This window comes from Dermacentor silvarum, chromosome 3 (assembly GCF_013339745.2).
Source record: "Dermacentor silvarum isolate Dsil-2018 chromosome 3, BIME_Dsil_1.4, whole genome shotgun sequence".
Taxonomy (NCBI): Eukaryota; Metazoa; Arthropoda; class Arachnida; order Ixodida; family Ixodidae; genus Dermacentor; species Dermacentor silvarum.
The window spans coordinates 99548676-99573507 of NC_051156.1; the positions used below are offsets into that span (position 1 = coordinate 99548676).

Consider the following 24832-nt stretch of genomic DNA (forward strand, 5'->3'; position numbering starts at 1 on the left):
CGTTCTGTGCCGTGCTCCCTTAAGGGCTGCAGAAGTAGGCGTCTCTTTCCTCCTTTACAATCACCATATATGTAGAGCAAACGCGCCTTCTTCTGACGCACGAAAGGCCGTGGGGGGGGGGGGGGGGGGGGGGGGGAGGCGACGTTTAGCTGCGGCACCAAGTGCCTATTTATATCAGAGGCTCCGGCAACAGTCACCAACGCCGCACGCATTTTGTGCGAACGCGGGCAAAACACCGACGGCGTCGAGAACAGTTCTGCGTGTTGCCGGTGCTGCTGCATGTCCAAGTTTATACAGCTGATAAAGCTACTATCATTACTCCGTATAGCTCTCTACAAATTTGCTATCGCAATTGATGCTTCGCCTTTCAGGTGAAACTGCGACAACTTTTTTGCCTCTGCATCTTCGGTTTCTGTCGTAACTTTTTGCTCAGTACAGGTAGATACCAATTTTATTTTCTTCCATGAAACTTCCTGAAGTTTCATGGACGAAACAAAAAAAAATTAAAGTTTCCATGGAAGAAAATTAGTTCGCAGCTTCGGAACTGATTTCCGATATTCAGTGTCCCTGTACTTTGAGTTGTCGATTTATTTGATCTCATTCCGTGATCGCCTAGCCTCCTTGTTGCTGGGAGGGTATAAGCAACCGTCTAAGAGAGGCGTCGAACCCAGGTTGGATCCGCAAAACAGGGCAACGTTTTCTAGAACTAAGAAACTTTCTTTCGGAGAACCCTGTGTGCAAGGGTGCCGTAGTGTACTTAGGGTGATGTGGAAGGAGCCAAAAGGAAGTGAGGGAGGAATCACATTATTATTTTTATTGATAAACAATCCTTAATTGCTATTTTAGAGGGAGATCGGCCTCGGCCCTGCTGAGGGACAGTGTCGCGTGGAACCTGTGGGTGCGCTCGGCCCAAATGCCCTCAAGCGATTTTTTATGGTGGTGAAATTTTCCAAAGTTATGCCGCTATGTGCCACCAAAATTTGGCAGAGCGTCATTTTTACTCTCATTTAGGCTTCAAAACGGGTCGCGTTGCTACCCACGCTGACATGTACCGATAATGTCATAAGAATAATCGAATTTCTTTAGTGGTCGGCTACTATGCAAAGTGCTCGCGTAGCGTGCAAACGTCTTCATCTGCCTTCACGCTGCCTTTTGTAGCATAGCACTATATGGCGAGTCGGTCGAAAAATTTGATGCAAATCCAGAAACCCTCTTTCCCAATACAGGGCGAGAATGCGCAGCTTAAGTCCATCGTATGCGTGGTTAATATCTGCAACCTGAGCTATATTGACAAACGACCCATTGTCGGCGATAACAATGGGCACGCCGGCGCAGCTAGCGTATTCTACTATCCCGTGCGCTTCCGACGTTCCCCTTACATCAAACGTAGAAAGTACGCGTTAAACCGAAGCCAGAAATGCCCAAGCCTATACTAAAAGGAGGATAGCAAGTAGTATGGGACGCCATGGTAAACACCCGACTAGGGAAGATGGAGGCTGACCAAAGGGGACCCAAAACGAGAGGATGCGTCACTCGTGCATTAATTACACTTGCACACACAGCCGTCCCCCCTCCGCTGCCTATGGCGACATTAACTCATTGCTCCTACCGCACCGGGCATCCCGCAAACAAATTGAGCAGAATCTCCCTCAACAGGTACTGTTGAAGGCATGCGTAGCATTATACGGCGGTCTGATCATACATATATGTTCGTAATGTATATGTTCGGAAATGTGAAAAGGTACATCTTTTTGCTCGTACTTCTCACGCATATATAAATGATTAACGCGTACTACATCAGCATGACATTTCCCCCCAAACACACACACACACACACACACACACACACACACCATACACGCATCATTACCACGCATAAAACATTCCACCCCAGGCCGACTGCCATATTTTCACGTTGTAATGCAAGTACACGTGTCATTATAAGGCTACGCATATCTTGGACAGTTCCCTTTCAGACAGATTCCGCTTAGTTCTTTTGTTTTATTTCAACAGATGAAATTTGTTTCTTTACATCTAAATGTCGTACGGAACACTGAAAGCAACAAGTTGTGCACCATGGTGTCCCGCACTTGGTAGCATCATCACACTTCAAGAACGTGAAGTGCATTATAGGCTCGGTGTTTTCTCTCGCAATTCCATGCAAACACAATGTGTTTTGCGAGGTATTCCGTAATAATAAATTTCCTATGAGTCTGTTTCACAATATGGTACATTCGTCGTGTGTAATCGTGTGTAAAACTGACGTATGCATTTTTTATTGTGGCAGGGAGCCAAACGTATTCAAGAAATGTCATTACTAGCACAAGATCAAGCAATGGCGGCTACCGCGGCTTACCTGAGTCATTTACAGCGTGGCTTCGTGGCGTACCACCATTTTAAGTCTGAAAAATCACTACATTTAGTCGGAAGATTAACGATGCCTTTAGCGGAAAAGTGTTAGCTTGTGCTCGCTGGTTGCACATTGCACGAAAGGTTTCCAGTAGAAAGTGCTGACAATGACAGAAGAGACGACGACACATGCTGGACTAGCAATTGAATGTGGGCTATTCCTTTACTCACGTTTTTATGGGCTCGGGGTGCTGGCCGGATGTGAAATAGAAAACCTACAAAAAGAGAAAAACAAACGAACAAACCGCAGCAGCTTGCTGTTACGAAAGGTTTCGTAGGTAACACATTACTATATTTCAATGGACGCACATTGAAGATACTTATAAAGCACCATAGAAAAGCACCCAGAAAAATGAAATAACTGGTAACGCGTGCAATTATGTAGTCATCATAAAAGTACATAATTAGTTGATGGCGAGGTGACGCGCCTTGTATATACATTTCCTGTTGAGATGCTTGGCGTCGTTTACGCGGACAAGTCAAACTTACACAATTGCAGGTAATTTCAGAAATATTGCTCTTAATGTGGGGGGAGGGTGGGGAGAGGGGCAAGCATATAGCTAAGCAAGCATGTAGCTTGCTTAGCTATATGCTAAGCAAGAGGTTGGTGGCAACGTCGGCAACAAGCTATCTTTTTTTTTTTTTTGCAGTAGGCATAAGAAAATAAACTACTCAAAATAAATTCCGCCTACTAAAGAGGGACCAACGCAGACCGCGTTTTCAATCTCATTTGCTCGTGTCTGTGGAGTTGTACTTGTGATTGGGCAAACCAATAGTCGCTGCTTGATAAAATATCTTATCGTGATCTTCTGATATGTTGCTCCATTTGCACTGTGTGCCAATAGGCACTCGAACGCTATCTTTCATTTCAACGCCGGAAAGTTTCTTTTTTTGTTCCTATCCTACAAAACAAATCGGGGTAGCTTGCACTAGTGGGGTAGCTCGCAAGGCTGAAGACACAGTGGAGCTGATCGGTTCCTAGCTGGTCATGGCTATACGAAGTGTATAAGCATTTCCTCGTAGTCCGTGGCAACGGGGAAAGCCTCGCGAAGCACTTGCAGTCCGAGCACACGTACGGAAAGTGGGGCGAAAGCTATGCACAGTATACGGGTGGCGCGTAGCAGACGAAACACCGGATGACGTCACGGCGCATGCGCAATAGCGCGCAGCTGGTGGGAGCCAGTGTTGCGGAACGAGCGCCTCCATTCCATTCGAATTCCACTCCGGGGAATTAGAACTTGCCGCAATTCCACTCCTTTCAATTCCTCAGAATGAAAAACTTATCCCATTCCCACTCCGGGAATGGCCAGGCAGTTCAATTCCATTCCTGCAATTACTCAACGTAGGAAAGACATCTTGATAGTTTTATCGAGGTAACGATGAACGCACCATAAATCTGATGTGCTCACATGCGTTTAGAACAGCAAAAATACGCAAAACACGTTACCAAGGTCGAGGGAAAGTAGCTTGGTGACATCTCCTAGAGTGCAACCACCCTACAAGTTCCCATAGGGGCAGTTCTGCTGCTACCTATAGTATTTGCATGCACATCATGGTTTAACGGCTTGTGATGTTTTAATAGTGCTTAAGCTTAAATGTGTTAATGCTAAAATGACGACGTAGCGTATTTTTATGCCGACAAAAGTAGTGTTCAAGAAAACCTTATATTATGGCGTCGTCAAGAGCAGCCTTTCAATTAACAGGCACAGAGCTGCAACCAGCGATGAAGGTCGACGTTATATTCGGCTGGCTTGCGAGCCCTTTCTCTTGTTGCGTGTACTCACGTTCGTACTTTCTTTTTAGGTGCAGAATCAAATTAGATGAAACTCCGACTACAGCATGTATAATTTCGAAGCCAAGCTTGCAGCGTGCACCTTGTTTGTTTTCTTCACGGAAAATTAAAAAAAAGACATTTCCAATGTGCCATGTTTCCGGACATACTGCGTGCGTGAGTCGCTGGGAGGAGGAGCCAGTGTGGCAGTGCGTTATGGAAGCGTTTTTTTTTTATTTGCGATATAAGGCTGGAAAGGAGGGTGAGGGTGGTAGCACAGAAAGCCGAGGGAGATGCTTCGAAGCATTGTCTAGCATTAACAGTATTGTCACGTAGTAGTGACGCTGAAGTAAACAGTCGTAAAACTGTGTATGACGAAACGGGTTCTTTATTGGGCGAACCTGTGCCCACAAAAGCAAGCGATCAGCGGCGAGACGCGTCGGCTTTTATACCTGAGTCATCGAAGGTTCCAGATTAATCCCTGATGCCCGCGTGTCTTCCAGAAAGTTCTAGACAATTCGCGTCGGTCACACAGTCAGATAACATAAGCGTCGGTGAAAACAGTCAACGAAAAGAAGCATCGATAACGTTCTAGAAACTTCCGATACAGGCGCGTACTGCGCTGAGCGATATCGTTTAACATTTCTTAGCCGGTGGAAAGCGGCCACCGGTGAAAGATTAACGTGTATACGTGTCAGTATGAGCGAACTACTAAGTGAACTGTTATAACTGCAGTGTTCTTATCATTTCTCAGATGAAGTCGACCGCTACACGTGCCATTCTAGGTGGCTATCTTATGTTTTCTTACTTTGTTTCCCTTCCCCTCCTTCCTTAACCTGTCTTTATATTTCGGCGTGCACTGGCAATGAACGTCCATTCTTCCAGCTTGTCAGCTTGGGTCTGCCTCGTCTGCGTCAAGCGCGCTGTCCGGCCTACGATGTAACAGTGGCGACGAGAAACGGAAAGCAAAACCCCTGGCAAAACCTTGAAGCAGGACAGAAGCTACGCTACGGGGCGACGACTCGACGATGGCACACCAGCAACTGCCCGACTTCGACGACGAAAGAGACAACTGGAAGGCCTATGTTATCAAGGCAGAGGCATACTTTGAGGCAACGGGCGTGACGGAATCGGCAAAGAAACGGGCACTTTTGGTGGCAGCTTTAAGCACGCGAACCGTTCAAATATAGCAGGAAGAGTAGCGCCGAAGAAGCCGAATTCTTTGGAGTACGAAGACGTCGTGAAAGTCTTGGACGAGTTCTTTGATCCCAAGCGCCATGAGATTACCGAAAGCTTCCGCTTCTTCAACCGCTGCCAGCTTGACGGTGAGTCTGTCCAAGAATTCATTACTGAAATTCGTCGAATTGCGGACAACTGCAATTTTGGTACTATGCTCGACTGAATGCTACGAGATAGAATTGTGTGCGGCATAAGATCGAGCGCACTGCAGAAACAACTCCTGACAAAGTAAGATCTGTCCGTAGAGGACGCTGAAACGATGGCACTGTCGGCTGAAGCTGCAGACAAGGATGCCAATAAAATGGCCGCAGACGCGTCGGCGGTGCTTAAAATTAAGGCGCAGTCAACCTCAACGAAAGAGGTACCGGTAGAATGTGGGCGTTGTGGCAGCATAAAGCACAACAGTAATGCCTGCCGTTGGAGTAATGCTCGTTGTTATCACGGTTGTCGACGTGGTCACCTAGCAGTAAAATGCCGGAACGAAGAAAGCGCAAGGCCTCGAACTCGAGAAGGAGCCCGGGATTTCGCGGCAGAGTACTGACTGTTAAGGAAGGGGAGACAGATGAAGACATAGAGGATAGAATGCACATTTGGACGCTAAAATCTACGCGGGAGGTAAAGGTGAAGCCTCCAATTCGACGGACCTTCACATGGGGAGGTGTGGACGTATCAATGCTTATCGATACGGGTTCCCCGGTCGGCGTCGTGTCTCGACAGCTATTTGAGCAGCACAAAAACGCTTGGCCTTCGCTACGGCCTTCACGCACGAAGTTATCATGCTACCTCGGAAAGTTGCCAGTTTTTGGAGAGCTCCTGTTGCCGGTATCGTACGACAATACAACTGTAGAATGCGCATTGGTGGTGCTAGATTGCCCCGGTCCAAGCTTATGTGGTCGAGACCTAATTTTCCTTCTGAGCGACGCAGGCTCCCCGGTCCTCAGCCTCTCAGCCAAGCCGCTGACCGCACAGCCGTCTACCACAACGCAGGTCACTGCTGACGTGTTCGCCGAGTTTCCAGATGTTTTCAGCTCGGATCTAGGCCTCATCAAAGGACCCCCCGCACACCTACAGCTGAAGGAAGGAGCCACGCCCAAGTTCTGTAAGGCCCGATCTATTCCATTCGCTCTACGCGACAAGGTATCTGAAGAGCTTGATAGGCTCGTGGCATTAGGCGTTTTGTCACCGGTACCGCATTCCGAGTGGGCTACGCCCATTGTACCTGTCCTTAAGAAGGACGGCACCGTTAGGATTTGCGGCGACTTCAAAGTCACTTTAAATTCGGCATGTGAGCTGGAGCAGTACCCGTTGCCAGTAATCAACGACATGTTCACTTCCTTAAGCGGTGGAAAACATTTCAGCACACTGGACTTACGTGACGCATATAACCAAGTCCCTCTCGATGAGCAATCGCGCCAGTTATGCGTGATTACTACGCATAAAGGTCTTTTCTGCTACAACAGATTACCTTTCGGCATTGCCTCTGCGCCAGCCATTTTTCAACGCAGAATGGAAACAGTTCTACAAGGCTTATCAGGCGCGCAAGCTTATCTGGACGATGTCTTGGTGTCCGAAAGAGCAGGAAGTGACGACGTGCTAAAAGCCATTCTGCAGCGTTTCCGCGAGAGTGGTGTTAAACTGCGGCTCGACAAATGCAAATTTCGGCAAGTGTCCGTTACATATCTTGGCCATCGAATCGATCGGCAAGGATTGCACCCAATATAAAAGAATGTCGAAGCTATCACAGAAGCCCCTAGCCCGAAAAATGTAGCTGAGCTTCGTTCTTTTCTTGGCATGATCACTTTCTACTCAAAATTTTTGCCGAACATATCATCTCTGCTCGCTCCGCTGTATCGGCTGCTGGAAAAGAACAGACATTGGCTCTGGGAACAAGAGCAACAAACGGCGTTTGATAAAGCAAAACGGTGCTTGCAGCAAGCAGGGGTGTTGGTTCATTTCGACCCTTCACAACCGCTGAAACTAGAGTGCGACGCATCGCAAAAAGGAATCGGTGCAGTGCTTTTTCACACGAAAGGGAACGTCAACAAGCCGATCGGGTTTCGTTCAAGGACATTGTCGAAAGCAGAAAAAAATTATTCGCAACTTGAACGTGAAGCATTGGCCCTCGTATTTGGAGTAATGAAGTTTCGTGATTACCTTCTAGGCCGAGAATTCATCCTGGTCACAGATCACCAGCCGCTCCTGGGCCTGCTGAGACCGGATCGGCCCACTCCGCCTCTGGCTGCTGCTCGCATACAGCGCTGGGCGCTGTATTTGGGAGGATTTCGCTACAAGTTACAGTATTCGCCAGGCAAGCAGCTCCTGAACTCAGACGCGCTTAGTAGGTTGCCACAAGAAACTTCGGAGCCAACCACAGGAAGGGGAGCCACCTGACTACGTTCTGGCACTAGCATGTGTCCAGGAGGGAGTGGTCTCGGCAGAAGAACTGCAGGCGCTGACCGCAGGTGACCCAGTACTTTCAAAGGTCATGCAGTACACAAGAGACGGGTGGCCTTCAAGCTCTAAAGCATTCGAACGAAGCTTACTCCCCTTTTACGACCGCAGACTGGAACTGTCATTGGCCCACCGTTTGCTGTATTGGGGCCGTAGAGTTGTCATTCCAGTCAACGCGCAACATAGAATGTTGCACATGTTGCACGAGACACATCAAGGATCATCGGCGATGAAATCAATCGCTCGGTCAGCTTTCTGGTGGCCAGGAATGGACCACGACATAGAACAACTGTCAGCGGGGTGTACAAGCTGCATCCAAAATCGACCAATGCCGGTATCTGCTCCGCCAGTTAACTGGCCGACCTGCCAGGAAAACTGGTCGAGAGTTCATCTAGATTTCGCCGGGCCAATCAAAGGAAGCATGATCCTTGTTCTCGTAGATGCTCACAGCAAATGGATTGAGGCCGTACCAATGAAACAGGCGACCACATCTTCGACTATTACTTGCCTGCGCAGCATCTTTGGCAGGTTCGGCATTCCTCGCACCATTGTTTCAGATAATGGGACGCAGTTCACTAGCCAAGAATTTGCTGATTTTGCGAACAACAATAACATAACCCACCTGCACACGGCTGTGTTTCATCCGCAGTCGAATGGCCTAGCAGAGAGAGCTGTCCGAACTGTTAAAGATGGGCTGAAGAAGATGAACCAGGGCAGATTAGAAGATTGCCTTTGCAGATTACTTTTCAACTACCGGAGAACACCCCTTGCCTCGGGCAAATCTCCTTCGGAACTCCTCCTTGGCTACCAAATCCGGTCTCGCCTCGACACATGTTTTCCTCCTTTGGCTGCAGAAAGATCGGGAACATCGGATGACTGGACTCTTGCACCAGACACAAATGTTTACGTCCGTAATTTTGGTAAGGGTGATAAGTGGAAGACGGGCACGGTAAAGTCAGCAGACGGAGCTAGGATGGTGACAGTGGAAACGCCTGAGGGCCTCGTTCGGCGACACGTTGATCAAGTTCACACAAGGAAAGACCCACTGGCTACCCAAGGCCACAGGGAAAGTGAAAGATCGTCCATCTCGAAAACTCCGCAACAAACTCCCGGAGCAGGGCCAAAGGCAAACGCCGAAACTCATGAAACGTCACCACCACAGCGTCAGTCATCACCCCAACCCCTGGACGCACCAGAGAGAAACCGTGAACCTACAGTGGCTACGGAACTCCGACGCTCAACGCGAGAGCGCAGACCTGTGCAGCGTCTTCAGTATTATTGATGGAGAAATGTTATAACTGCAGTGTTCTTATCATTTCTCAGATGAAGTCGACCGCTACACGTGCCATTCTAGGTGGCTATCTTATGTTTTCTTACTTTGTTTCCCTTCCCCTCCTTCCTTAACCTGTCTTTATATTTCGGCGTGCACTGGAAATAAACGTCCATTCTTCCAGCTTGTCAGCTTGGGTCTGCCTCGTCTGCGTCAAGCGCGCTGTCCGGCCTACGATGTAACATGAACCGTTGCGCTTCTCTAGCCGCCAACAGGCGCCAGCGTGGCGGCGGCGCCACCCGGACCTCCCCCCCCCCACACCACCCTCTCCCCCTACCCTAGAACAGAGAGCTCGCTAGAACAGAGCGAATGGGGCTTTTGTTCGGCGCGAATCGTCGCGTCGGGGCTCGAGGGAGCAGGCGCCGCCATGGCCGCAGTTACTTTGGATCTCCTTCTTCGGCTCGCTTGCCGAACCAACGCTTTCAAAAGTTTATTCTCCCTATCTCTCTCTCTCTCTCTGTGTGTGTAAAGGAAGAGGGCGCACAGTTCACCGCGTACGACTGTGTGCTGCGCTGACCTGCAGACATTTGTCGACAGAGTTTCGGGCAAAGGCGTCTTTTGTCTAGACAGGGGGGACAGTATTGCAGAAGGGTTGAGGGGGTGGAGAGGAGTACAATGGCAGACCAGGCGCGTAAGCTGGTATGCGAAAGCTTGCAGTGAACACAAGCATCGTGCCAGCGTCGATAAGCCTCACAACTTAGAGAAGCAATTTTTCGAATACGCGTCCGAGTCGCCGACGGCGACAGAAGCAAAAAAAAAAAAAAAAAAAGTCGCAGTTTCACCCGAAAGGCGAAGCGTCGATTGCGGTAGCAAATTATTTGCGAGCTATACAAAGCAAGGATAGTAGTTTAATGGCCCGTATAAATTTGTAAACATTCGCTTGCTAACTCAATAGACAAGCACGTTGTCAAGCGCGCACAGGTAAACATGGACACATCTCGCTCGATGATCGCGGAAACTCGCTGTGAAAACGCCGGAGTGAGAAAGCGCGCCAGCAGCAGCGGGCTTTCGCGCTATCTCTCGTCTCGCTTCAACACGAAGTAAACGTCGAAAGCACAGCGCATACGAAGCTACGGGCAGTCGGCGCACGCACTTTGTCCCCATCGCAGATCGGTTTGAAGATGAGGCCCGCGCGCGCGCACTTCGCCGACATCGCAGTTCGCTTTCAAAATGAGACCCGCGCGGGCAAGCACTTCGCTCACATCACAGATCGCTTTTCAAGATACGGCACCCGCGTGGCCGCGCTGTGAGCACAGCCGGCGGAACAGAATGCACCCCCCCCCTCCGTCTCCCTCTCCATCGCCTCGCCCCCTTGCCTCGCGCGTGAAAGAAGAACGCGCGCTTCCGGCCTGCCTTCCTTCCTCGCGTGCGCTACATTGAGCCGCGATTGCCGGCTCACCCTCGTACGCTTTTACTTTCACACACAGCGTACGGCGCGCGGCGACGATTTTATCGCCTTTGGACATTTTACAGAACCTCATGGCGTCGACGACACCGACGCCGACGGCAGAAATGCGCTTGGCGTGTCCATATAATTGCTATCGCAAGAAAACAAAGAAGTGAAGGGTGGGGAGACAGTAGGTGGCCTGGGCTAAGCCGCCACCGAGATCACGGTGTAAGATATATACTCTTTAGGTGAGGTCACTGGCCAGACTCGATCGACCAGATAAAGTAGCAAAGACGCGCGCCAATCTGCCCGGTGACGGCAGCGGATACCTATCGGCAGTACGACGCAACTTCAACACAGAAAGCTTTTTATTGGTTTAATCTCCCGTTGTTATAGCAACCGGCGGTTCGCGGGAAATCCTTAATGATTGAGTGACGCACGAAAGTAGGTCACCGGGGAGAGGGCATGCGCGCGTTCCTTGTCGGCGCACGCTCTCGCCTGCATTCTAACTGAAATTGCGTCGTTCCGCCGATAGGTATCCGCTGCCGTCACCGCCCCGATAGACGCGCGCCCGTGCTACTTTATCTGGTTGATCGCGTCTAGCAAGCAAACCGAGATGTGTCCCCACCTAAAGAGTATATCACAAGGCGTAAAATGGGGGGGGGGGGGGGAGGAGTATGCCGCCGCCGTAGTTCCGCTCGACGGACACCAACAGCATGACAAACTTCGGAGCTACTCACTCTATAAGGTCAGAATTGTAGTAGGCGCGTAGCTTATAAATGTACCGTGTTTGTAATCAGCCACGTCAGTATAAAAATACTGCTTTATTGCTAAATTCGAGGCTCTGACTTACTAATCTTTGAACGTGGGCTGGTTTGTTCTTCGCCATATTTTGACAAAAAACTGCGCGTAGAGGAAAAAGCGCTCGATTTTCGGGAAGATACTTAATTCCATTCCCATTCGATTCCGGGCAAAACGCGCTTAATTCCATTCCCATTCCATTCCTTCAAGCGTTGTCGCGATTTCTTTCCATTCCAATCCGGGGTCGCGAAAATGTGGAATGATTCCGGAGTCATTCCAATTCCGGAGTGGTAACTTCGCAACACTGGGTGGAGCTCAGCCGAGCCGCCGCCAGAGACGCCCGCTGCAGTCACAGTGCTCTTTGCAAGTTATGTCAGGCAACTAGAGCGACACTCTTACACATGTTGTGGGAGTGTCCTGTTATAGCAGCGCAAATGGCAGTAGCTCCGGAGGATCTTGCGTCGAATTGGGCCGCCGCTCTGCGCACCTCCAACCTCAAGACACAAGAGTGGGCAGTCCAGCGGGCCCGTGAGGCAGCGACGAGGCAAGGCCTCGAAGTCCCCTCATGGGAGACCTGAGCCCGGGTCGTTAAACTTCGCCGGATTTCAATAAAGTTGTTTCCATCCATCTATCAGGATCCTGTGATATCTCTCCCGCTCCTACTCTCGGTGGCTCATACCCACATATCCAACGCGGGTATGAACCACACGTAATTTATTTCTTACCTTCCTTCCTTCCTTTCTTTCTTTCTTTCTTTCTTTCTTTCGTTCTGCGTGTGTCAGAGCAATGTATTATGACTGTGGTAGAAATAAAAACAAACTCCCCCTTTGTGTTGACGTAACGCAGCGCATCACGCTGATGCTGGGCTCCAGCCTCATGTGGACCATGCTCGCGGTGCTCGGCCGGCGCAGGCACTCCGTGGAGCACACGGCGCGCCTTCTCTTCTTCGTAAGCCTGGGCGCTTTCGTGGGCGTGCTCAGCTGCACGTTGCGCATGACGCGCCCCCAGGGAACCATCGCCGTCAACGCTTCCGTGGTCGTGCGTGGCTTCACCACCGCCTTCGCGTTCGCAGCCAGGTACGTTTGTGCATTACCCCTCATACTGAGTCGCTTTAAGAGGAAGCTTTAGCTCGGGGCCACCGCCCATGCCGCCTATTCGAAATTAATAGATGTAAAACGCCGACACGTTTTGATCGGACAGCGTCAAATGGCGCATTGAGCGAGAAAGCCGGTGTCTCTCATCTGTAGCAGCAAAGCGGCACCTAAACTAAAATTTCCATTGGCTGCGACGCCACTTCATGAGGGTGTCTCGATGGAGATCCGATTGGCTGCGACGCCACGTCACCAGCTGCGCCTCGACTGAGCAAAGCGGGTAAAAGGGTACACCTGCTGTGTTCCAAATAGCGCGCCAAGTGTTCCGTGAAGGGAGAGGGCATCGCCGCGAGGCCACGTCACCCTCGCTCTTGGCATGAGTGCTCCTCGAGGGAGCAAAGCCTGGCAAAGAGGACGAAAGGGAAAATAGCCTAGCGCGCCAGGTGTCACGTGGAGGGAGAGCGCATCGTCTCGTCAGTGGTGTAGCGCGCTACTACGTGTCACAGTGATCCGACCAAAAAAGACGACGACGAAATGCAAGCACGCTTACGGTGCGCGGGCAGTGGGATCGGCGGTTGCAAGATCGAAGACCAGCAACGCTTTGTCCCTCTCTCGCCTGATTGAGCGGGCCCCGTCACAGTATAATTTGTGGACGACAGCTGAGGCAAGAGTAGGGCAGGAGCTGAGAGCGATGACCAGAAGTCCGAGTCACCAATTTGTGGGAGAGGAAAAACCTGACAGACGTCGGTGCCTGACGTCCACAAATTATATTTTTGACAGGGCCCGTCAATCAGGCGGGAGCGGGACAAAGCGTTGCTGGTCTTCGATCTTGCAACCACCGATCACACTGCCCGCGCGCCGTAAGCGTGCTTGCATTTCGTCGTCGTCTTTTTTTGGTCGAATCACTGTGACACGTAGTAGCGCGCCAGAGTGGCATGCGGCGTTGGTCCCGCAGGCTGCTGCTGCTTGCTGCATCGGGCAGCACGCACCGTTATGGTACATTACTCCCAGAGCAAAACTCGAACGACCGCTCAGCGCCGTTCAATTGGCCATTAATGCTTTCGCATTGACAACTCATAAGAAATGCTTAGGTGTCCTCGGATATTTTTTATTGCACAACCTCATGACTAATTTGCACTACATTTTTTTTTCCATTGACAGAGAAAGTTAAATTCTATTAACTGCAGCAAGCAGAGTTTTGATTAAGCTGCCTTTAATTTTACAAAAATATCCAGCCAAGTTCAAGAAAAAATCCATAAACCCGCACAATATAAGAAATCGCAGTTTTCTAAATTGCATATATTAAGCAGCTCACGATAAGAAAGTTGCTAAATTAGTTTACAGTTTACGTGGTTACAGTGTGTACCAAGGTTACTCGCATATTAACTATGTTTACCCACATTTTAGTTGGTCATTAGTAGTATATTTCAAAGCTGAGTAAATTACAACAACTTTGTTCTCTTGCGGTGCATTATTAGGTGCAGTTTACAGAACAGGGATATTATTTTTCATTGCTGAGCTAAGGAGTTGTAAACTTTATATATTTGCGTTTTCCGATGTTGAGTGATTTTTAGCAACTTTAATTAACGCTTTTACAGCCTAAATAAACATTCTGCTTTCAACAGTCGCTATATTCAAACTTTTACTTCAAATGGATAAAGATTCCTCAACCTAAGTGCATTGATTACAGAGAAAAACGATTTCTCCGTTCCGAAGTATTTAGATAGATGCCTGTGAGCTAAAGCATCCTCTTAAGACGGGGCTTAGCTTTTGGCCCCCTGCCGTTATTCCATACAAATTTATGTAAAACGTTCATTCAACTGTTAGTGGACACACACTTGTATGTTATTTTTGCGTGTCTATTCAAGAGTAAGGGCATTTAATATATCCATGCAAATATCTTGTTAATAGCTTGAAGAGGCTACTTTTGTCGCCTTCCATTACTTCTTGCAAAGTGACTGGGACTTGAAACAGAACTCATTAGCGAAGTTCTTTGGAATATCAAGAATATTTCTAATATGTGAAGGTGGTGAGGACGCACTCGAATACCCAACCAGTGGTTTGAATTTATCGTTATGACAACCACATGATTGCTTAGCCGCTGGCTCAGGTTCGCGGTGATGACCTGATCCATGTTGAGGTCATTAATACACACAGGTTTCGTGAGACCAGCCGTTGTTCTGGCACAGTTCTCGGAAATGAGACTGAAATCCGCCAATGCGAATCTTTTTGCTTGATTTCCTTCAAGAAGCCAATTTAGACGCTGTCCTAACTACATCACGAAGTGAGCAGCTCACAATATTACGGGCTACACTATTACCAAGTCATCTCCTTGTCGGTCTCTAAACAATGGCGGTCGGTATATATTTTTTTAAACGTTGGCAGTGTGCCGATCTTGTACTATCTTCTACGCTCGAGCTTTCCTTCACTCAAGGATCGTTTCGAGTGGAGAGTGATTCGTCAAATTAAACACAGTCCTCAAGGAGCATTTGAAGTAGAAGGTCGAGTCGATGAGCGTTTGTGAATACGGGGGTAAGAACGAGTATGTAAAGTGGTTGCTTCAAACTTTACGCAGTGGCACCTAGGTCTCAATGTCTTGCTTCTGGAGAAGCAATACTTGATATATATCGTCAATATTGCTTACAAGAATATATTCTTGTAAGATACATAACATAATGGGACTATATATTCCGTCACTTAATTCTCGTTTGAAGGCAACTGCCCGCGTGCTGCAGCCGCATCGCCCATCCTTCCACTGGCGATGAAGCTAGTAATGCTTCACTAACAATCTGCTTTGCTGATGCTTAAATCACACCACTGATCCCTTCCAATAAACTGCCTTGTAATTTTTCATAATTTTTTCCTACTGGGCCTATTCACGCTTTCGTCGTCGCCTCTTTGGAGGCCCTAATATTGCGAACGTTTCACAATCTTTTTCAAGTTCACTCAAAAGCGATCCACGACTTGATGATTCATGGTTCGACGCACGACTCTTGTTCGACGTTCGACAAGGTCATCGGACGTGCCTACGTATACTTCCGCGTCGGGACTCAGTTATCTGAGTCAAAAGTGGTATCGGATTCAATGTGGCGCGTAGAATTGCCCGTGTCCAGAGCTTATTTTACAGGACGGTCATCTTAACTGAGGAAATATTTTCTCATGCATAGGCACGGCAGGAACAATCATAGCGGTTGTAGACGTCCTGAACGAATGACACTGCTTCCTGGATGTCGGCACCACTCGAAAGATTCTAACCTCTAAAATAAAAGGCAGGCCTCCTGCCACTGTCAAGAAGGAGTACTTTATTGACGCTATTTATGCGCAAGGTCACCTTGCTTTGATACACGAGAGAGTCGGAACCATACTTGTCTAGAGTGGTCGAGTGGCGGGCTACGGACTGCGCCAGCGTCCGTATAATAGCCGCTACCTCGCTGTAGCTGCTTGGATCCAGATATGCTTTTCCTATAGCCCATGGACCCAGCTTGCAGCATTACCATGCGTGGTCTCATCGCGGCGTCGGCATGTGCTATATATTTTTTGAAGATGGCTGAAACTGCCGATTGACCACTCTTGACAGTGTCATTCAGACAGTCTATAAGGTGACTGAATACAGAAAAATACATCTTCAATAATCAGGTCTTTTTGCATTTAGGAAATAACAAGATGTACAGTCGAACCCGGATATATCGAATCTGAAGGGGATCACAAGAAAGTTCGATATATAGGTAATTCGTAATATACAATAACGGCCCGTGACGTAAACGGCGGCTTACCGATTAGCGCGTCCGAGGCCGCTAAGTTACTGCACGCAACTCGGAAAAAAATTGCTGGGTCACTGTCAGCTTCATTGCAAAGTCCAAGTTGATTCTTTTCTTTGCACTTGCAGCTGCCATCGCTTGCGGAAAATGAGCTCATGGATAGGCACACAAACCACACGACGACGCCCCGAAAGTCGGAAAGAAGGAAGTTGATGTTCGAGGTAGCACGCGGGCTAGCCGAACAGCTCGAAGGGGTTCAACTGACTACACACACGGCCCACATGGCTAAACTGACCGCACGTTCTCTTATCCACCTCCAGGTGCCAGAAAGTCTCCAAGCGCAAAAGGAAGTGCACTTTGAGGTCTTCGGCGTGGCGCCGCGTCCGATATATCGAATGTGCTGATGAGCGGGCGTTCTCTACACGGGCGCACCAGCCCTATACATTTGCATGGGATTTTCAAGGGGATTTTACAGCTGTTCGACATACGCAACAATTCGTTATACGTGGATTCGATCCATCCGGGTTCGACTGTAGTAGCGATGGCCTCGGGGAACCCGCATTTATCTGATGAATCTGTTTCGCACCTCGCAACCGGTTCGTGCCATCGTACTAATGTGGGGATAAAGACTGTCATGGATGCAAAGAATCATTTATCCAGCAAAACGTTTCATCGTATAAGACAGGAACAGAAAGGGTATTCACATAAATATCCTGTAACAAATACGCAGCATTTATTATGCACCGCATGAAGAACCGTCTAGCTACACAGAGTAGTTCTAACGCTTTACACGCCTCACTGCAGGCTGATGCGAAGCATGCATGCTCACAGTGGCGCGTCTTATTGCTTCGCCTCCCATGTGTCGTGGCGCATCACATGTTCTTACGGTTCTGTCATTGCAACGTAACCACCGTCATTCAGGGCTGAAAATCCGCCCGTTCTCAACCGAACACTCGCGATTTCGAAACGCACTGGGAACAAGTATTCTTGATCCGAAGATTTCTTTGCCTCTTTCCCCGGGTTTCGCATTGGCATGTCGTCTCATGTGACGCCGTGGGAGGAGAAGGGTTTGGTTTGCATGGGATTTTGACCGACAAAGTAGTGGAAGTGAGCGTACCTTGGTTCTGCATAATGAAACAATGGATTAAATATCATCGGCTCACTGGTGCCTCCAGAGCACGGTGTCTATCTTATCAAGCAATGTGTCTACCCGATTGAAAAAGCCTTTGATGTTCAACAGCCTCTTTGATTTTCATAAATTTCTTACATTTGAGCTACCCCATACTCGGGCCATTGTGGTACGTGCCACCGTGTAGGTGTCCATTTCTTGTCCGATTCCACCCACTATTAGTGCGTATGCCACGGTGACACACGGTGTATGAAAAGCCTAAGTGTATTTAGATATAAATGTTCCTTTTATGCGTGCATCTATAGTCGACACTCTTACCCCGACGAGTGTCACACATCGCCTTCATCCTCGTGGCCGCGAGTGTCACACTGTGCATCGTCCTCATTTTGTGCTTTTCGGAACAGCTTGTGAGCGGTGTGGTGCATAAACATAAACTTGCCTAATATTAGTGTTGTGGCCTCTACAGTGCATAATTGCAAACATTGCCGGAGATTACATTGCGTGAGATTGCATATGCAGAAAACAAACACAATGCGCGCGCCTCATTCATTTCCGTAGCATTTATTTACCACTTCACTAAAGCTCAGCTTCACATGTACATTTCGATGGGGGCGAAATGCGAAAACACCCGTGTACTTAGATTTAGGTGCACGTTAAAGAACCCCCGGTGGTCCAAATTACAGGAGTCCCTCACTACGACGTGCCTCATAATCAGAACTGGTTTTGGCACGTAAGACCCCATAATTTAATTTTTTATGTACATTCCGACATGTGCATTGTAGCTCAATATTTTTTGCTAACATAAATAACCTTACTTGTGATTGAAACCACAGCATCTGTTAGTAATATGTAAAGTAGCTATATTCCCACTTGCTGCCTTCATTCTCGCAGGTTCATGTCCTTGATACATCTCCGCATCGTGGACTCAGCAGCGCTGACAAGCATGGCGCCCGTTCTAGCAGGCCTACCCAACATGGCGGGGTCAACGACACGGAGACCTGCATGGTTCGTCTTCTCGCTGGTGAGTCGCGCACGCTAACGGCATTCTGCGTTAGCTCGGGTTTTTCTGCGGAAGTGCATGTGAAACGTCGAAATCTCAGGGCCTACATTAATTTGTTACGTAACTAACACACGAACTATGACTACTTAAAATGCGTATTTAGACCTAAAAGTTGAGTACCTGGACAATATAGAAGCTCGCACACCGAGTAACTATGTACTCATGCTTACATTTGTTATTGCCGCTGTTCCTCTCGTTAATTTCGGTCGTCGCGTAGCAGTATCGGACAACCACTGAGCCGATTTCATTGGAACCCATTACACTTAAAACGAAAGCAGTCAACGGTCAGAGTATACGTCCTACATGGTTCCTCTGTCATTTCCACACAGTGGAATATGAGCAGAAACCAATTTTAATTGCAGTGCTTTCCAACACGGCAAGCCTGTACGAAAGCAGCCATCGCTACTTTGTTAATTGTTCTACGTAAGCGTTTCAACGACACGAATTCAATAAATCTACTTTCTGTAACGTCATTGCTTTGTGCCTTACTTTTACAAAAAGTGACATTCACGAATTGTTCTTTATAAGATTGGCTGACGGGGAGATTGCTCAATTGTGTCCACCTTAGACATCGCTGCAGACGTGGCAGACACAAACTTTAAACATCAGTTCCTGTCTTGTTTTTTTTAATTCCTTTTATATCACACCCAGGTTTTGTCACATTACACCGAGGTCTTCAAGCACTATAATGCTTTCGCATTCCGACAGGTAACCAGTCTTAAGTGCCTCTGTCGAATTTTTGGATGACAGGCCGCTTTATGACGACACCCTGCTGGCCGATTACACGACATTTCACGGCGACATGAATTTTTGCTGTCCATTAGAGTCCAGAGGTACAGACCAACCCAACAGGTGTTGTCAGCTATAAACTTGTTACGCACACAGAAGAGTATTTGCACACGTTCCTTTGACGCAATTTACTACAAGAGGACCCATGCGAGGATTATTCGCTCCGTTCACGAGATGTATTTTATTTCGCAGCATAATCTTTGTTCGAGAAGTCCCGATGATTTTCGTATCAATGGTGGTATATGATTTTATTTGCGAGTTCTTTTCGCTTATATGTACTTCGTATTAACGTCCCGCTTCGTATCATAGGCACGATTGCCATCCGTCGTACGCATACCTTCGCCCACACCGTAAGCTGCAGAATGAGTGAAACCGCGAGCACAGACGCTACGCCACTTCGACTTAGTTTTGAATTGAAACTATGAGCAATATAATATAAGGCTAAGGCTAACACAACGGAACACGGCAATGAATTGTCCAACAACAACAAGTTTTGATAATTAGAATCGTTTAGGCGTTTTTGCGTTCTTTCATCTCGCATGGAGAATTGTAGCCTCAAAATCGTTTCGACAAATAACTATTCGCAGCCCTATGAGCGAAGGAAAGCTCAAACTAGACAGGAAATTATAGAAGCGCTCAAAACACATCAATGCCAGTCTTGACAGTTAGTTGTCAGGCACGGATACGTCACTGCTATCTAATAGAGTGTCATGACGAGCATGAAAAATCCGGCTATTGCGCAAATACAGACACAGAGCCTATCAGACATTAAGCCGAAGTTCACAGCACAGTGTTTAATGTTGCTCCCTTCCACAGCAGCGCACGCCTCATACATTTGTGCACTAGAAACTGCCCACTGCAATTAGAGATGACACAAGAGAGCACGCACCTTCCTCGGCTATTAGTTGTGGCCTCTGGCCAATCGGTCGCAACAGCAGGTTCCAACGCTTACCCGCCTCAGCTCAAGCGGTGCATATAGACATAATTATGTTTTTAACACAGTTGCCCGCCTATGGCATAAATTCCTTCTTACGTCAGCAGCTACGGTGGCTGGTTAGTTTTGTAAGTTGACTTACGGTTACTATTGGCGCAAGCACTGAAGTTCGCACCTGTGCTACCATTACATACACGTTTTTTGTCGACTACAGCGCTGGTCTTTTCATTCGATGGGTATCGCAAGCTTGCTGATTTTACCAACGGCTTTTAGCGTTGTGAATGCACTTTTTTTCGTAAGATTTTTCCTATGCCATATGTTTTGCGTAAAATGGTGAATTCCACCCCATATTTTAACGGTATCCCGGCGCCTTGAACGGCTTACAAGCGGTACAGGACACAGCCAAGTTCTAGCCGTCCCAAAACCAACTATTCCCCTCACCCACTGCTACTCTATCCTTCTGCTTGCCCTTCTCTTCCTCTTCTTTCACTTGCGACGACTAGCGGGATATAATAGCCGGAATCGAGTGCCGTCACGAGACTTGCGTAGTTGGAGCAGTCAGATGCCGGCAGGAACTGCAGTAATTCAGAGGCAGCTGAACGAAGCTGAGCCACGAGGATTTCAGTTTTGTGGTGAGGTGACCAAGAGTGGAGAGTAGCAACAGTCTCAAACTGCTTACGAAAAGCAGACCATGACGGGGTCCCGTCAAAGGTAGGTAGACTTAGGAAGGAACCTTGACACTGCTGCGTGACGGGATTCGGAAAGGGAGTTGGAGGTGCTGAGACAGGTGGAGCTCGAGCGGTGGCAGCAGGTGGCACGAAGCTGGAAACACGTGTGGTGAGGTCGGCGATGCGACTCTCCGCGGAAGACATACGCTGGACTAAACAGCTATCAACGGAGAGCAGTCGCTGGTCAAGGCGTGCTTCAAAAGAGTCCAGGGAGAGTCGCGAACTCGGGTGTGCAGGCTAACCGTGAGTGAAATCCGAATAGGCAGGGTGAATGCTTGCCAGTATCGTACCAGAATCTGAAGCTTGAGATGGCAGCGATGGTTGCGTAGTGGTGGCGTGGCTCTCAGAAAGGGCGTGGTCTAGTTGAGGGTCCGATGACGGTGCCGGCATAGATTGCGGCACCGATGTGAGCGAAGGCATCGTACTGGGAGACGTCTTGCTAACATGATCGCTAACATGGTCGTGTTAACATGATCGCTGCCACCAAAATGTAACGACAGCCCGGCGCCTTGAACGGGTTCCAAGCGGTACATGACACACCTAAATCTTAGCCGTCCCAAAGCCAACTATTCCCCTGACCGACTCCTACTCTATCCTTCGGCTTGCCCTTCACTTTCTCCTCTTTCACTTGCGGCGTTGTTCGTTGTAATTACAATATCAGATAATATATTGCTTTCTTATGATCTCAAATCAGATATAAGTATGTTTAACAACAATATTGCCACCTGCAGTAGTGGGTACAGTGCTAAGAGGCAGGCACGGACAAGAACAAAGAAGTGTGTGTGCTACACCGCCCACTCAATAGCCAGGTTCCACCGCCGTGTTTTTCAGGAGCCTGCTGCCCTCAATAAACGTCACGTCGCCAGTTCTCTCTCAAGGCACATGACAATATATATCAAGGTAACTGATACCAATGTTGTGCTATAGAAGTTACATAAACAGGAATAAAGTGCCTCAAAATGTGTGGCCAACATTTCGATAGGTAGACCTACTTCTAGCTCGAGAAGAACTATTATAAGAACGGCAGTGTGACACAAAGAGGGGCAAAGAACAAGGGATGGACACTAGTGTTATCTGTAATTTCCAATACTTGGGGCTCTTTTACGAATGACAACATTTAGTTCACGTCTCCTTTGCTTATCCTTGTTTGTTGCCGTGCTTTCTGTTGTCCTGCTGCCGTACTTACAGCATCGCAAAGTACCCCGAGCAGCCAACTAATCTTGGCCGCTCTTAATCTCTGCAGACGTGCCTAGGAACGGCCATGGGGCTACTGCTGTACCAGGACGAAGGGACACGTCCGCAGAGACTTCAGAGCTTTGGGTACGCCTTCCTGTCAGCCTGCCTGGTGGCTGGCCAGGAGTTTTTCACGGCCACCACGAAGGACATCCCCCAGGGGGTGCTGCTGCTCCACTCGTCCTTCACATCGCTCCTCTTCTCAACCCTACTCGCCGGCAACGTTCTCGAAAGTCCCAAGACGCTGCTCACCAAGGTAACCGGACCCTTACGTCAACTTCCTCTTGCACCGCTTTCATTCGCTTGAGAAGATCAACCCACCCGCCCCTCTGGCTCGGCACGCATGGCATTCTGACGTCGAACACGAAGTGGCGTGTTCAATTGTGGCATCCACGACGTCTGCATCCTAATTGCCTAATACAACACTTATGCACCTTAGGACGCTAGAGACTAACTACAACAAACTTCTACTTCGACTGAATTGGTATAAATTACTAGTACACATTAATGAAGCAATCTCCGCAAGGTTATCGGGCTGGTAATTGTGTATTTTTGTTATTACCAGCCCTTTATATATGAATTTCTAAGCGCAGTGGCTTCTGTGGCTTTGAATTGTCATGGAAAAGAAAACAGTAGAGGTTTTTCTTTCACGCATATCTAAGCAGGTGGTTTCTGTTGCATTGAATTGGCGTACACCTCAAGTTCAATGTTCCAGAATGTGTTGCCGATGATGCGCGAAGCATACTTGGCATTTGGAATTGCGTCTCATGTCCACATTTTCTTTCACGCCATAAATGACCGGGACAGCAGACGCTCGCCTTTCTTGGTATTCCTGCCGCAAAAAAGGGGAAATATTCTGCGTCGGACAGCTCCTGGTAGACGGCACTGCAGTGTACATATTGCCGTTTCCCGACCAGTAGACACGCTGAAAGAAAATGTACTACTCCGCGCGTTCCGTCAATGCTTTCCTGCGCGACAACGGTATTTGCTCGTGCGAGCATGCACGTGAGGCTCCCAAGACAGACTGTAAACAAAAGAAATGAAAAAACGAAAAGCGAAATTATCTGATACAACGGATAAGCAGCCGTTTACCGTGTTTCGAAGCTTTAAACATTTTTTGCATTCAATGCTGAGCCTACATAAAGAACAGTTTGGCACAATGCCGGTTAAAAGCAACAAACTATTTTAAGTGTGAACGCAGCCACTGCGAAAAGTAGTTCTAGCATCTACAGTGTTGCGCCTGATGTCTGAAATAGAGTATAGAGAGAGGGCAGGCACGCTGCCGTTCACCTTACAGCACGAAGGCCGTGAGCAACGACCCTCAGCAGCTAGGATTTTAAGTCTATAGTTGCTTGGAGTTGCACATGGCGTCCTGTATAGTTGAATATCCTCAACTAGCTTTGCCAATGCAAGTCTTTCATGAGTGCAAAGCCGCATACCTTTACTATCTTCAATATTTCTAAAGTGTTATCAGCTCATTTGTTGTCTAGCTTTATGCTGCCTATTTCGTTCCTGTTTATTTGTGTGCGTGTTTACTTCTACTTTGCGTTGTGAAAATGAAACACGCCTTACCCCTTTGCGGTTCAGGAGCAATGTGATGACCGACGTGGTTTTTCACAGAGCAGTGCATATAGCCAACAGCGGCAGATTTAGAGTGATCGCCGTTCTAGAAAGCTCTGGACCATTTATTTAAAATAATCGTTAACTTGACTATTGGTAGCGACACTAGTTATTAACTATCTGTAGAACTATCAATATTATAGCCTATTCTGCGAACCTTTCATATTGTTATTGCTATAAATAGTTTTGCCGTTCTAGCAATAAAAACCAAAATAATTATGATAACTTACTATCACTAATGCAGTTCATGCATTTTAGCTGCAATTGTTTGTCGACTGAAATAAAATTATTGTCTGCGGACGTCTAAATCCGAGATATGACTATCACAAATTCATGGTTAAAAGCTAACCTTTGTTGCACCAGGCCAAAAACATAAGTTGTTTTCTTTGTGTTCAAATTTCGTGACCTGCAATGAAACGTCGCCAAGTTTATCTTATACTATCACGTGCGGTAAGTCACTTAGATTTGTATGGTCAAAGGTACCGCCGATGTCTTTTTTTTACCATGGATAGTTCGATAGGGGCTCAAATATCGATAGTACTATCGGCAGTTTTCGCTCACTACTCTGGACACGAGCGTTCCTGAATTCCATCTTGATAAGGGCACGGCCTCAGTAGCTGCAAATTGAGGCCGGCGGTTCAGTGTTAATATGGCCACCGAGATCATCAGGGGAAGCACTGGTTGCGTACTGTGCGCCCAGGTCGACATGGGTGAGATGAGCGTGGCCAGCCAGACGGCGTTTGCGTACGTCTTCTTCGTGTCCAAGGCGCGCGAGTCGGACCAGGGACTGGCGAACATGTACAAGTACGCCATGGACGTGCTCATGGCGTGCGCGCTCACGTGGACGTTCCTGCCCGAGGACGTCGTGCCAGTCGCCAGCTACGGAGCGGCCGTTCTCGTGCTCTGCGCCGTCGTGACGTCCGAGGTGCAGCGGCTGTCCTACACGCCCCGGCCAGCGCCAGGCGCCAAGGTCCACACGCGCTTCTTCATGTGAAACCCGCAGCTGCGCGCCTTTTGGTCTCTGTGTTGTCAAACATTAATTTCCGATCTCGTCTCCTCCTTTAAAGCCTGTGGTATCATTACGAAGCGAAGCTAATAATAA

At 48.2% G+C, this 24832-nt stretch overlaps 2 protein-coding genes across 2 annotated transcripts; both read left to right on the forward strand.

The window, feature by feature from the left end:
* The first annotated feature begins 6001 nt into the window (after nucleotides 1-6001).
* Nucleotides 6002-9331, forward strand: LOC119445607 (uncharacterized). Its single transcript, XM_037709868.2, has 3 exons — nucleotides 6002-6518; nucleotides 7605-7731; nucleotides 8729-9331. Exons 1-3 carry the CDS (start codon nucleotides 6002-6004, stop codon nucleotides 9150-9152), a joined length of 1068 nt encoding a protein of 355 aa, XP_037565796.2. The 3' UTR covers nucleotides 9153-9331.
* Nucleotides 9332-9815: 484 nt separating this feature from the next.
* LOC119444603 (uncharacterized) lies at nucleotides 9816-24724 on the forward strand. The gene is made up of 5 exons (XM_037708973.2): nucleotides 9816-9839; nucleotides 12235-12464; nucleotides 18258-18387; nucleotides 22121-22366; nucleotides 24431-24724. The coding sequence occupies exons 1-5, from the start codon at nucleotides 9816-9818 to the stop codon at nucleotides 24722-24724; spliced, it is 924 nt and encodes a 307-aa protein (XP_037564901.1).
* The last annotated feature ends 108 nt before the right edge of the window (nucleotides 24725-24832 follow it).